Source organism: Ammospiza nelsoni, chromosome 25 (assembly GCF_027579445.1).
Source record: "Ammospiza nelsoni isolate bAmmNel1 chromosome 25, bAmmNel1.pri, whole genome shotgun sequence".
Lineage (NCBI taxonomy): Eukaryota > Metazoa > Chordata > Aves > Passeriformes > Passerellidae > Ammospiza > Ammospiza nelsoni.
The window spans coordinates 3305958-3319135 of record NC_080657.1 but is presented as its reverse complement, the minus strand read 5'-3'; the positions used below and the strand labels follow the sequence as shown (position 1 = coordinate 3319135).

Here is a 13178-nt window from a genome sequence, read left to right as displayed (position 1 = left end):
GCACCGAGCAGGGCAGTGCAGTCCTGCTCTGGGAGATGCCAGTGCTGCGCCGGGCGGATGAAGAGGAGGCCCCACACAGCTGCTGCGGAGCACCAGCACTTTATTGCAGGGCAGAGAAGCACCACACTGCCCGCGGCACACCGGGTACCTTCCATCCCTTCCTCTGCCAGCACCCTGTGCCCACCCCGCCGCTAACACGTGCGTAAGGGTCGTGCCGTGCCGGTGACACTGAACCGGGCACTCAGCACCTCCGAGGGCGCCCGTGTCTTCTGTCCCGGCTGCTGCCCTCCGGCGAACAGGGTGAAGGTGCCGGGCTCCAGGCGCCACTCCTGTGCCCAGACAGCGCGCTGCTCGGCCAGCACCTGGAAGAACAGCTTCACCTCCCGGCCCGCCAGCACGGCCACACGGCGGAAAGCCACCAGCTGCCAGCGGGGCACCGGCACGGATGAGTGCTCCCAGCGCAGGTACAGCTGCACCACCTGCACGGAGGGATGGGACTCAGCACAGTGGGACTCTCCCTTGCAGGGGGAGCTCAGGCACATCTGTGCCCTGCACAGCCAGATCAGGGCAAAGCAGCTGTGCCCACCTCCTCGCCGTCCCGCAGTCCTGTGTTCTCCAGCACCACAGACACAGAGAGGTTGGCACAGACGGGCAGCACTGGGGGGCTCAGCACCAGGTCCCGATAGCGGAAGGTGGTGTAGGACAGCCCGTAACCAAAGGGGTAGAGTGGGGCCTCCTGCCCGTAGTAGCGGTACGTCCGTCCCTCCATGGTGTAGTTCTCCATCGGTGGCACCTGTGGGACAGGGCAGGGCTGGGTGGGCACAGGCAAGAACCACAGCCCTGCATCCTGCAGCTGCTCCAGCCAGCAAGGCAGGGAAAGGCCAAGTGTGCAACCAGCAGCCCTGGCCTTACCTGGTGCATGCCTGCAGGCCAAGTGGCCGGCAGCCGACCAGCCGGGCTGGCCCCTGCCTCGCCCAGCAGGACCCTGGCAATGGCCAAGCCCGTGGCCTGGGCAGGGAAGAAGCAGGCCAGGATGGCCCCCACGCCGTCGTGTGCCTGAGCCCAGCTCACGTCCAGGGGCCCCGCGTTGAACAGCAGCAGAACGAGGGGGCGCCCAGCGGCTGCAGGGAGGTGACTGTCACTGAGAGGCCGCTAGTGGCACTGCTGGGATGGCCCCAGGGTGTGCCATGGATGGGGAACAACACCTGGGTGGGTTGAGGTCCCTCAAAGCCCCTACCTGCCTGCACAGCATCCTGCAGCAGCTCCAGCTGGTGCCCTGGCAGGGACAGGTCACTCCGGTCTTTCGCCTCTGTCTCCACATCTACCCCTGGGTGGGGACAGCCAAGGGAGAACCCCTTACGCCCCTGTGGGCACACAGGGCAGAGGGGCACTGACTGCCTCAGAGGTGGCTCTTGGGCAGCCCCTCTCTCCCAGAGCACTCCCCTGCCTCTGGCAGTGCCCACCCAGTGCCCTCCCACTCCCACCTACCTGTGCCCAGGCAGACCAGCACCATGTCAGCTGCCCCCACCACCCTCAGCAGCTCTGCCCGTGAGTACTGCTTGCACCGTGGCTCGCTGCAGCCCGCTGCAAAGCTGACATTGGCCCCCAGCATCTCCAGCCCCCTCCTGCACCAGGGAAGAGAAGAGAACACAGGGGCAGCTGTGCCCCAGGGTCGGGGCACAATGGGAACAGCCCCCTTGCCTGGCCACCAGCCAAGGGCCAGCAGCAGCCCCGGACAGTGCCCAGAAGAGGGGAACAGTGACTAGGAGAGGGGGACATGAGGTGGGACCACGCTGTCTCACCGGGGAGTGTAGATGTACTGAGGCTCCGGCACTGGTGCATAGTCCCCAAACAGTACCCGGGGATTGTCAGCAAAGGGACCAACAACCTGCAGAGGGCAGAGGGGTGAGGGTGGGCACCAGCAGCCCTGTGACACCTGGGTTGGACTCAGCATGTTCCCCTGCCCACCCCCTTGCAGGGGCTCACCGCGAGGTGCTGGCTGGAGAGGTCCTGGGCCCGCAGGGGCAGTGTCCCCTGCACATTCTTCAGCAGCACAAAGCTCTTGACAGCAGCTTCCAGCGAGAGGTTGCGGTGCTCGGGGCTCTGCACCACACTCAGGTCCAGGGAGCTGTAGGGGTTCATGGCTGGGGGGTCAAACTCCCCCAGTCGCATCCGTGTGTAGAAGAGGGGCCGGACTCGGTCACGCAGCATCTGTGGAGATCCCAACACCTCAGCTGTGCTTGGCAGGGACAGCCCAGGCTCTCTGCCCACACCCCTGGTCCTGCTCCCCTCAGCTCACCTGCAGCGTGATGTTGCCCATGGCCAGAGCCTGAGGGATGCGCATGAACACGTTGTTCCTCATGCCATAGGAGAGCTCCAGGTTGCAGCCAGCGTTCACCGAGGCTGCCGTGCCAGGGAGAAGGGAGAACTCCCATCATGGCTGTGTCATGCCTGGGGACTGACCCCATGCCCAGCCCCTGAGCTCACCAACCGCTGTCTCCAGGAAGCTGTGTGTGTAGTGGTGCCCCAGCATGATGAGCTCCACAGCCCCCTCATCGCTCACCACGTAGCCATCAAAGCCCCACTCGCCACGCAGGATGTCCGTCAGCAGCTTCTTGTTGGCACAAGCAGGGACACCGTTGATCCTGTTGGAGAGGGGATGAGGCAGCCAGGAGAGCGGGGCACTGGCCATGCCAAGGGCAGCCCAGCCCAGGTGGCCCACACCACGCTCCACACCTGTTGTAGCTGCACATGAAACTGTAGGAGCCAGCCCGCACACAGGCCTGGAACTGGGGCAGGAAGGTCATGCGCCAGTCCCGCTCCAGCACCTGCAAACACCATGGCAGAGCGGGGTTAGCACCTGGAGTGTCCCCTGCCCTATTAACACCCCCTGCCCCGCTGTGCTCACCTTGGCATTGAAGCTTAGCCTGGAGACGGGGATGTTCTCAGGGCCTCCGTGCACGCTGAAGTGTTTGCAGCCAGCGCTGGCCTTAACGTAACGGGGGTGCTGGCCCTGCAGCCCCTGCACAAAGCTGCGGGCCAGCTCCCCACTCAGGAACGGGTCCTCCCCATAGGTCTCCTGTCCGGGGCACAGGTGGGTCACCTCTGGGAGCCCTGTCCCCACATCCCCACAGCCTGGCAAGCCATGGCCACATCCAACTGGTCAGCCATGGCCCGATCCCAACCAGGGATCACCCGCCCAAGCTGGCACCTGGTTCCTCCCCCACAGCGGGTGTCTCATGATGTTCAGGACAGGGCTGAAGCAGCTGAGCCCGGTGTGGTCAGTGTAGCGTCCAGCAGCAGCAAAGCTGTTGTGTTTGGCTCTCACCTCAGTGGCCGTGGCGTTGGCCACACGGTAGATGAGTTCTGGGCTGGGGGAAAAGCACGGGGTGTCAGGGCGACGTAGGCAAGGGGGTACCTGTCTCACCAGGTCCCATCGCACACCCCCGGTCCCCGGTGCCGGTACCTGAAGGCGGCGGCGAGCCCCAACGCCTGCGGGAAAGCCGTGGCCCATCCAGGTGCCTCGCCGTCGCCCCGCAGACACTCGGTGTTCCAGTTGTAGGGCGCGATGCCCAGCCGCGGGATGGGGGGCGCGGGGCCGTTCCCCATCGCTCCCCCCCTCGCCACCTGCGGGGCAGCGGCGCTGAGCGGGGAGTCCCGCGGGGGCTCCGGGCGGGTCCCGCCGCCCCCTCACCTGCAGCACCAGCTCGGCGGGGCTCAGCCGGCCCAGCAGGTCATCGAGGCGGCGCTGCCAGGGCAGAGAGGGGTCCCAGAAAGGGAAGGGGGGCGGCTGAGCCCGGGCCGCCACCGCGCCCAGCGCCGCGCTCAGCACCAGCACCCGCAGCCCCAGCGCCGCTGCCGGGAGAGCCCCGCACGGCATGGCTCGGCCTGGCTCCCCGAATTTGCACGGCATGGCACGGCTCGGCTCCCGGGATTTGCACGGCGCCGCACGGCTCGGGCCCCGCGATCCGCACGGCACGGCCTGGCCCGGCTCCCGGGATTTGCACAGCACGGTTCGGCCCGGCCCCGGTTGCCCAAGCCCCCGCGATGGGCGCGGCGGGGCGGAGCGCGCTGCGGGCGGTCCTGCGCCCACCGGACGGGGCGGAGCGCGGTAGAACGGGACGGGTCAGGGAGCCCGGGGCTTTGCCGGGTCCCGGCCGCTCCCCGGGCCGGTTTGAGAGATTCACCCCGTGCAGCGAGGTCTGTATGCAAAGGGGCGGCGAGCCCCGAGCCCCGCTCAGCCCGGCCCTGCCGCGGGGACAACTCGCGGCGTTTCGGTTCCGCCCGTGTCCCGGAGCATCTCCGTGTGCGGGCGGGAACCGGCAGAGCCGCCCGGCGCCGTCAGACCGGCTCTCGGTGCCCTCGGCTGCAGCGGGGCCGGCTTGGGCCCTGCCCGGGGCCGGGGAGCAGTAACGGCTCCGCCTGGGAGGGATCTCCTGTGCTCGGTGGGCGTAATGGCACGACAGGGACTGAGGTGCCAGCGCGGGTGCCCTGTGTGCCCCTCATGCCCCCCAGCTCAGCACGGAGGGACACTGTCTGGAACCTCTGCGGTGACGAGGGACACGGTGCCTTCTAACGTTGGATTTTAGGAAAATGTTCTCCCCCCAAGGATGCTGGGCACTGCCCAGGCTCCCCAGGGAATGGGCACGGTCTCAAGGCTGCCAAGAGCTCCAGGAGCATTTGGATAATGGCCCAAAGCAAAGGGTGGGATTGTTGGGGTGTCTGTGCAGGGCCAGGAGCTGGACTCCATGGTCCTTGTGGGTTTGCTCCAACTCAGGGTTTTCCAGGATTCGATAATCTCCATCAGCCACCAGCACAGTGGGGCCACTGTGGCGGGAGAGCACAAGGTGTCATTTGGGACTGAGCAGGAGGGCACCTGGCACTGCAGAGCCGGACACAGGGAGCACAGCCATGCCATCAGCTCACTGGCACAATGGAGGTGCTGCTGGCAGCCCCCCAGCCCGGGACAACCACACCATGCCCCAGTGCCCTGCAGCTGGCCGTGTCCTGGGGATGCAGCCATGTAAGGCAATGCCAGCAGGTCACCGCAGCCCGGCCGGTCCCCACGCTCCTGCTCCCAGCTGCTGGATTCCTGAGCAGCCAGCAGGAGTGGGGCGGTCCCCCAATGCCCAGAGCACACCACCCCAGCACTCACTCAGTGACAGGTCTGGGACGGGGACATAATGGTGTAAATAAATAAACAACAGGAGATTAAAGAAATAAGTAAACAATGCCAGGCACACTCTGTCTGGGAGCAGAACCTGGTGCACCGGGGGCCGTGCTAACTTGGGGAGAGTTAAGAGAAGCTGAGTTGTTCAGGGAATATTCCCTGCAGTTCCTGCAGCCCCAAGCCAGGCTGGTTTCTGTGACACCCTGTCCTTTGCCCTGCTCTTGTGGGGCCATTTGCGGGCCTCACAGGGTGGAAGCCTGCTTGTGTTCCACATTGAGCCGCAGCCTAAGGATCCGAGCTTGCCCAATCCTGCCAGCACAGGGCTTGCTTCATCCACCCGGCTGCCCTTTCCCCAGGAATCATCCTCTGCCGAGCCCCTGGAGCCGGGCAAGGAGGCACAGGAACAGGGCCTGGCCCAAGGAGCATTTGCACAATGCTCTCAGGAACACGGGGGGATTGCTGGGGTGTCCTGTGCAGGGCCAGGAGCTGGCTTCGATCCTTGTGGGTCCCTCCCAGCTGCGGATATTCCACGATTCTACTCCCATTCCAAGGTGGCAGTGTGGGACTAAGGTGGGAGCAGGAGAGCAGCCGAGGCCCCTTTCCCGTGGGGGCTGAGGGGCCGCGGGGAGGCCTGCAGGAGGCCGGCAGCACGTAGGGAGCAGAACGGGGGCCACCATTGCCTCACTGGCCGGGCAGGGGCCGCAGGCTGGCGGTCGGGGACAGAGGGAACAGCGGGAGCGGCGGGGCCGGGCCGGGCCCAGCGCGGCACCGATGGCGGCGCCGCCACAGTAGAGGCGGGCGGTGGCGCCCCCTGGCGGCGACCGCGGCCATCCCCTCCCGCAGGGATTGGGCGGTCGTGTTGGCGCGCGGTGCACTCTGGGATTTGTAGTCCAGCCGGGCGGGCGGGGCGCGCACGGCGGCGCGGCGGGGACTGCGTGTCCCGTGGTGCCCCGCGGGGTCCCGGGGATCCCTTGGTGCCCGCGGCGGACAGAGCGGCCGGGCCGGGCCGGGCCAGGCCGGGCGGACACGATGTCGCGACAGGGCGGGCGCGGCACCGAGAGCAAGAAAATGGTAACGGCGGGGCCGGCGTGGCGAGCGCATGGCGTGGGGCACCCGGGGAACCGGCCCGCGGCGGGGGTGACCGGGCCCGGGCCGCAGCGCCCGGTGCGGCGGGGCCGGGCAGCCAGCAGCGGCACCGGGCGCTCCCGTTTGTGGGAAGTTCGCACCCAGAACGCTTCCCTGGCGTGTCTCGCTTCCCCTCTCCAGCTTATTCCGCGTTATCCGCCCGGCTGAGGCAGGAACTGAGAGATGGAGCCCAAAGCTCCAGAGCTGAGCTCCGATTCTGGGTCAAACCAGGTCGAATTCATTAATTTTTAATGCAAAATAAGTAATAAAAAATAAAACCTGGGGTCTTCTCCCTCTTTGGCCGTGAGGAGGAGCTGGGTCGGGCTTAGCTGCCCCTTCCTGCCTCTCCACACCCCAGGGGATTCTTTTCTAGGGATTCAACGATTATGTAAAGAATTGTGTTAATTCACTGGAGTTCTGACACTTCTGTAGCCATAAAACAGATCCTTTTTGTGGAGAGTGTCAAATAATAAAAATACCAGGAAAGCTTTGGGCACTTCAATTACATCAAATGGCCTGAAAACGAAAAAAATTGTCCAAATCCGAATTTAGGAGTTTGCTTTATTGTAACAGCTCAAGTTGCCTTTAATAACAATGTCTCAGCGATAACTGAGATCATCTCTGGATGTGCTGCAGCTAATGGTGACAGGTGACACCACTATGGCCTCACACGGTGACAGCACCTCAGGCTGGGGACAGCTGGATTCCCTCCATCCATCCCCATCCCCATCCCCTCTCCACCCCTGTCTTTACTAAAACTACTGAAACCCTGAAAACCAACACTACATGTTCTGCATGTCTGTTAAATTCTCTGCCAAGTCTCTGATTCCAGCTGAGCCAAAGGAACTTCCCCCTTGTCCTTCCAGTGATGTGAATTGCCCAATTTTTAGTTTTCCAAGAGAAAAGCAAATTTTTAAGCAAAACCCCCAAAGAACGTGTCAGTTCTTAGATTCAAAGTGTGGCAAAAGCTCCAAGCAGCCTCTCTGGTTGTTTTCATACCTGAAGCCTTTTGTCCTTGGGAATGGCAATCTCTGAATCCCAGACTGGTTTGGATTGGAAGGAGCCTTAAAGTTCATCCCATCCCACCCCTGCCATCTCAGGGACACCTTCCACTGTCCCAGGGTGCTCCAAGCCCTGTCCAGCCTGGCCTGGGGCACTTCCAGGGGCAGCCACAGCTTCTCTGGGCACCTGTGCCAGGGCCTGCCCACCCTCACAAGGAGGAATTTTTTCCTAATCCTGGAACAAGACAAGGTGGAATTCCCTCTGTCCTCTACAAACCCAATTTCTGTTTGTTTGGGGGTGTTTCCTCTGTGTGTTTGTTGTGGCTTTGTGTGAACTTATGGTGATCTGTGTTGTCACTTAACTCTGATCTTGTCTCTTTTCCCTCCCTGCCTGCTGCTGCTTTCATTCTCTAGTATTGGTATTTGCCATTCATTTCACCTTCTGCCTCTCTGCAGCTCATGGTAGGTGACAGATCCCAGGTCAGCCCCTGTGATCCCTCTGCATGCCAAAACTGACAGCAGCAACCAGTGCTGGGGGTTTGTTTGTTCCCCAAAACACTTCCTTTTGCAGAGTTTTGCTCTGCAGCCTCTAATGACCTTATTAATCACTGGTCTGGTTTAATGGCTCCCAAAAAATGCTCTTTGACATCGTTTGAGGGTAAGGATTGAAGGTGGTGGCTGGGAGAGGAGAATTTCACTTTTTTTTGCAAATTTTCTGCACATCTGGCAATTGTGCAAAGAAAACATGAGTGACTTTGGTCCTGGCCAGTCCCAGAATGTGCACAGCACCTGAGAGCTGAGCTGGCCTGGGCTTGGCCTCCCTGAGCCTGTTGTGGGTCTGAGGAGCTGATTTCAACATGTGAAGCAAATTCTGTGCCTGGACAACTTTCTGGGACCCAATGAATCCTTTTTCTTGGTACAGAATTTCATAAATCCCTGAGCAGAGGAGCATTTTGGGCCTCTTGAAAGGACCAGAGCTGGAGCCTGACAGGCACTGCTCACTTGTAATATGCTCATGAAACAGAGGGAAGAGTTTGAGTCGGATCTCAGCTCTAGGCCAGTGCTTGAGGTAAATTCAGGGCCCTGGCGTGGCACCTCCAGCTATCCAGGAGGTGTTGGTGTCTTTCCCAAAATCCCAGAATGGTTTGGATTTAAAGGGGTCTTAAAACTCATCCAGTTCCACCCCCTTCCAAGGGCAGGGGCACCTTCTAGTAGACCAGGTTGCTCCAAGCCTCATTCCAAGGAGAATGAAGTTGTTGCCAGAACTGGAGCTGGGATCTCTCCTTGTTAAACTGGAGCTGGGATCTCTCTATTAAACTGGAGCTGGGATCTCTCTTTATGAAACTGGAGCTGGGATCTCTATGAAACTGGAGCTGGGATCTCTCCTTGTTAAACTGGAGCTGGGATCTCTCCTTGTTAAACTGGAGCTGGGATCTCTATGACACTGGAGCTGGGATCTCTATGAAACTGGAGCTGGGATCTCTCCTTGTTAAATTGGAGCTGGGATCTCTCTTTATTAAACTGGAGCTGGGATCTCTCCTCATTAAACTGGAGCTGGGATCTCTTGTTAAATTGGAGCTGGGATTTCTCTTTAATAAACTGGAGCTGGGATCTCTCTTTATTAAACTGGAGCTGGGATCTCTTGTTAAATTGGAGCTGGGATCTCTCCTTGTTAAACTGGAGCTGGGATCTCTCCTTGTTAAATTGGAGCTGGGATCTCTCTTTATGAAACTGGAGCTGGGATCTCTCTTGTTAAATTGGAGCTAAGATCTCTCTTTATTGAACTGGAGCTGGGATCTCTCCTTATTAAACTGGAGCTGGATCTCTCTTTTTAAATTGGAGCTGGGATCTCTCCTTGTTAAACTGGAGCTGGGATCTCTCCTTATAAACTGGAACTGAGATCTCTCCTTATTAAACTGGAGCTGGGATCTCTCTTTATTAAGCTGGAGCTGGGATCTCTCCTTGTTAAACTGGAACTGGGATCTCTCTTTATTAAACTAGAGCTGGGATCTCTCCTTGTTAAGCTGGAGCTGGGATCTCTCCTTGTTGAGCACAGGTTCCTTTGAGACAGCAGGTCCCCGTTCCCCTCTCCGTGCCGAGGTGGCGGCGCTGGACTCGCAGGCAGCAGAGCCCGGGTGGGTTCTGTTGGGTGAATTTTCTTTTCCTGTGCACAGAACTCGGAGCTGTTCACGCTGACCTACGGTGCCCTGGTGACCCAGCTCTGCAAGGACTACGAGAATGATGATGATGTCAACAAGCAGCTGGACAAAATGTGAGTGTGTGCACAGGTGGGAGTGGATCTGGTCTGCTGGAGCTATGTGGGAGCTGGGATCACAGCAGGGATCACAGCAGGGATCACAGCAGGGATTGGTTCCTCATGTTTTAGATTTTATATTTTTCAGATTCTGTGCTGCTTTAGTGTGTAATTCTGAGCTTCATATTAGGGAATAGTGAGCTCTCTGCACAGAGTAGGGAGACAAAACAATTCCTTCTCTAGCTGGGGACCAAGGACAAATAATCCAAATTTCAGGCCCAAGAGCATAAACAACATGGACTGAAGAGAGAAAAAAAAAGAAGGATGGGACTGTATGGGCTAAAGCTGTAATTGGACAATTAACTCCAATATACAAATGGACCACAACTTATAAAAGTGAGACCTCGTGACCGGTTGTCCATTTTTTGTGACCATTTTGGATTCATCTTGGGTGTAGCCCTGGCTAGGCTCTTCTGCTGCCCAAAGTGGATCCACTGAGGCCTTTTAATAAATCCCTGCTTTATTCTTTAGCTCTGTCCAGCCTCTGTTCTAGCTCAGCCTTCACCAGGCGTCAGGATCACAGCAGGGATCACAGCCACATCCCCGTGTGCTGCTCCAGGAGCAAAACCCTGGCAGGCTGAAGTTATTTAACACCAACATTTCTCAGATTAGACTTTTTTTCTTCACTCTCTTTTTTTTATAAATATTTGTTGTCTTTCTGAAGCTGTTGCTCTGGTCCCTTCACAGGGGTTACAACATCGGTGTCCGGCTCATCGAGGACTTCCTGGCCCGCTCCAATGTTGGGAGGTGCCATGATTTCCGTGAAACTGCAGATGTTATAGCAAAGGTAAATGTCCAAGCACTGCTTTGTCAGGTTATTGTTTGAGTTTTGAGTGTGAGGATGTAATATTTGCTTCTCACAGGACTTTGATGAAGTTTTTGGGGAGGGAAAACAAAAAAGCTTTAGTCCAAGTACTGCTGGCTGGTGGGAACTGGAAGAAAGGAGAAATGTTTGCAAACCCCTTGAGGAATTTTACAAAATCAAAGCTGTGCTGTTGCCTCACCTGTTCTTGTTCCTCCTGCTTGCCACAACAGATTGCATTTAAAATGTACCTGGGCATCACTCCGAGCATCACCAACTGGAGTCCTGGGGGCGACGAGTTCTCCCTGATCTTGGAAAACAACCCCTTGGTGGACTTTGTGGAGCTCCCTGACAACCACTCAACCCTCATCTACTCCAACCTGCTCTGTGGGGTGCTGCGAGGTGCCCTGGAGATGGTGAGCCACATCTCCCTTCCCTTGGGGTGGGTGTATGGGCAGCCAGGTGTCAGCAGATACTTTAATTCTGGTCTGTTTGTGATTTCTGGGTTTGAAACGCATTCCCAGGAGAAGGGCAGAGCTGCAGGAGCACTTGGCTGCTGTTATGTGTGGCAGCTGAGGCCCAGAGGTGGTGCCTGAGCCCTTTCAGCTCATCACCCAAGTTTAAGCACATGTCCCTGAGTTTGTGTGAAGCTCCAAAATCCTCACTCTGCAACTGCTGTGAGCTCTAGCTGGGAATTGGTTGGGACAGGAGAACAGCTGTGTCTCAATTCTAGGGCTTTGTAGAGCCCTGTATGTCATGTCATGCCCTTAGAGCCCTTAAGCTGGTGCTCCAGGATCATTCAGCCCCTGGAGAAGCTGCTGTGAACAGGAAGTTACCAGCTCCTCTCTGCTCTTCCCTCATTAGGTGCAGATGGCTGTCGATGTGAAGTTTGTCCAGGACACCCTGAAGGGCGACAGCGTCACAGAAATAAGGATGAAATTCATCAGGAGGATTGAAGACAACCTTCCAGCTGGGGAAGAGTGAACCACAGCCCCATCTCCCTGGGGACTGGAGGGACCAGCTGGGTTTGGCCATTAGCTTTCCTCACAGATCCACAGGGATCTCCTGCCCCTGCCCACTCAGACTGACTCACTGACTGTCTCAGATGTTGTTTTCTTCTACTCTCACTTCCATCCTCTGTAGAAGATGATTGTCTGGTTGCTGTTTATTTCCCAGGTTCATTCTGAAGCTTTTTCATCAGGTGATGTCCTTTTCCCTCCCCCTGGGGGCTTCCTAAGCTCAGTTTCCAGTTGTGACCTGGGCTGTGTGACAACAACTGCTCAGACTCCAGGAGAGCTCCGGTCTCTTCACATCGGTGTTGGAGGGCCAGAATTGGAGACCAAGCTACAAGAGCCCACTGATTCCCTGCTAAACCCCATCCTTCCTTAAATGAGGTGTTTAAAATCCATTTGGAGATGTGTGTAGTGTTTCTGTAGATCAAACTGGCTTCCTGCACTTGATTCTTGCAAGCTTGGTCCAAAGGGGTGGCTGGGCAGAGCTGCTGGCACCAGGGCAGGGGCTGCTCTGCTCAGGGGGCTGTGGCACCACAGAAATCTGGGAGTCCCATGGCCTTTCCATTGTCCCTTCCCTCAAGGTGAGAAGCCTCACCTCTGGAGGGGAGGAGATCAAACTCCAGTGGAGCAGTAGGAACTATTTTACATGGAGAAAGAGTGGCTAAAATGGCATTGGTGCTCCACAGTGGGCACAGCCCAGGGCTGCAGGAGGAGTCATGGAGTGAGGACCAAACTCAGGCTGAGGCCTGGGAGGTGTTAAAGACCTTTCAGGCTCTGTTCTGATGTTGGGGGATGTAAAGGCTGCAAGGTGTGAAGGCAGTGCTGGGGTTTGTTCTCTCTCACTGGTGTTCAGTAGAATTTCCCAGTTACTTGACCTGTGGCACTTGCTGCTCTCAAAAATAAATACATAAAGAAGTATTAGATAACAAAAAGCAAGAGATTGGAGCATCAGCTTCCTCTGCCACCACTCTGCCATCCTCTAGAGAGCACAGTCAAGCATTGGGTTCCCAAATCACTTTACATAGCATGAAGGCACAGCCCCTCGAGGTCTCATGAGCTCCAGAATTTGTGTTGGTTGATGCCTGAATGTGAGGTGAGGGAGAGGAACCCACTGCTTGTGCTGCTCTTTTTTGTCTTTTCTGGGGGAATGTAGGGTCATCTGGCATTGAATGGCTGTCCCTGTCCCTTTTTGGCCCCAAAGAGTCCCTTTGGATGCCCTGTGTGACACGTGCCCTGTGAAGGGACAGTGAGTGGCTGTAAGAGCAGTCAGAGGCATGGCAGTGGCCCAGCAGTGCCAGGTGGCTGTTGGTGGCAGAAGTGCCACATGGTCACTTTGCAGAGCTCAAAACCATCCCTTATTTCTCATTGTTGACCATTCCAAGTCACTTTAGAGCTGCATTTTAGGAGCAATTGCATTAAAAGAATCACGGTGTCAGTTCTTTGGTCTCCTCTTGCCTGTGTTCTGGTGGTGGGTGCTGGCAGGGTGACAGTGGTGACAGGGTGCCCAGGGCTGGCAGGGTGACAGCAGCACTGCCCCAAGAATTCTTGGCTGCTGGTGGGCCTGCAAGCTGCATTTCACCACAGAGGGACTGGGGGCAGACACTCAGTGTGGCTGGCGTGGGGTCTGTGAATCCACTGTGGCTGGGACTGCCACCAGCCTGAGGCAGCTGCTGCAGAGCCAAAACTCTCTGTGGGCATTTGCAGTGGCAAAAAGTCACCTGGAGGGGTGTCTGAGCCTCCTCTGCTGCCAGCT

General features: G+C 57.9%; 2 protein-coding genes across 2 annotated transcripts; one reads left to right on the top strand and one right to left on the bottom strand.

Annotated features, from left to right (window-relative positions):
* Positions 1 to 101: 101 nt before the first annotated feature.
* Positions 102 to 4300, bottom strand: LOC132083850 (uncharacterized). Its single transcript, XM_059488771.1, is given in 18 exon segments — positions 102 to 479; positions 587 to 793; positions 913 to 1121; positions 1238 to 1327; positions 1489 to 1625; positions 1803 to 1888; positions 1987 to 2211; positions 2300 to 2403; positions 2488 to 2645; positions 2737 to 2828; positions 2909 to 3079; positions 3212 to 3371; positions 3467 to 3627; positions 3695 to 4047; positions 4050 to 4136; positions 4139 to 4217; positions 4219 to 4272; positions 4274 to 4300. Coding segments are annotated over 18 exon segments (2688 nt in total). The 3' UTR covers positions 102 to 191.
* Positions 4301 to 6107: 1807 nt separating this feature from the next.
* Positions 6108 to 12863, top strand: TRAPPC3 (trafficking protein particle complex subunit 3). The gene is made up of 5 exons (XM_059488763.1): positions 6108 to 6241; positions 9471 to 9568; positions 10298 to 10397; positions 10646 to 10828; positions 11277 to 12863. Exons 1-5 carry the CDS (start codon positions 6200 to 6202, stop codon positions 11394 to 11396), a joined length of 543 nt encoding a protein of 180 aa, XP_059344746.1. The 5' UTR covers positions 6108 to 6199; the 3' UTR covers positions 11397 to 12863.
* Positions 12864 to 13178: the final 315 nt, after the last annotated feature.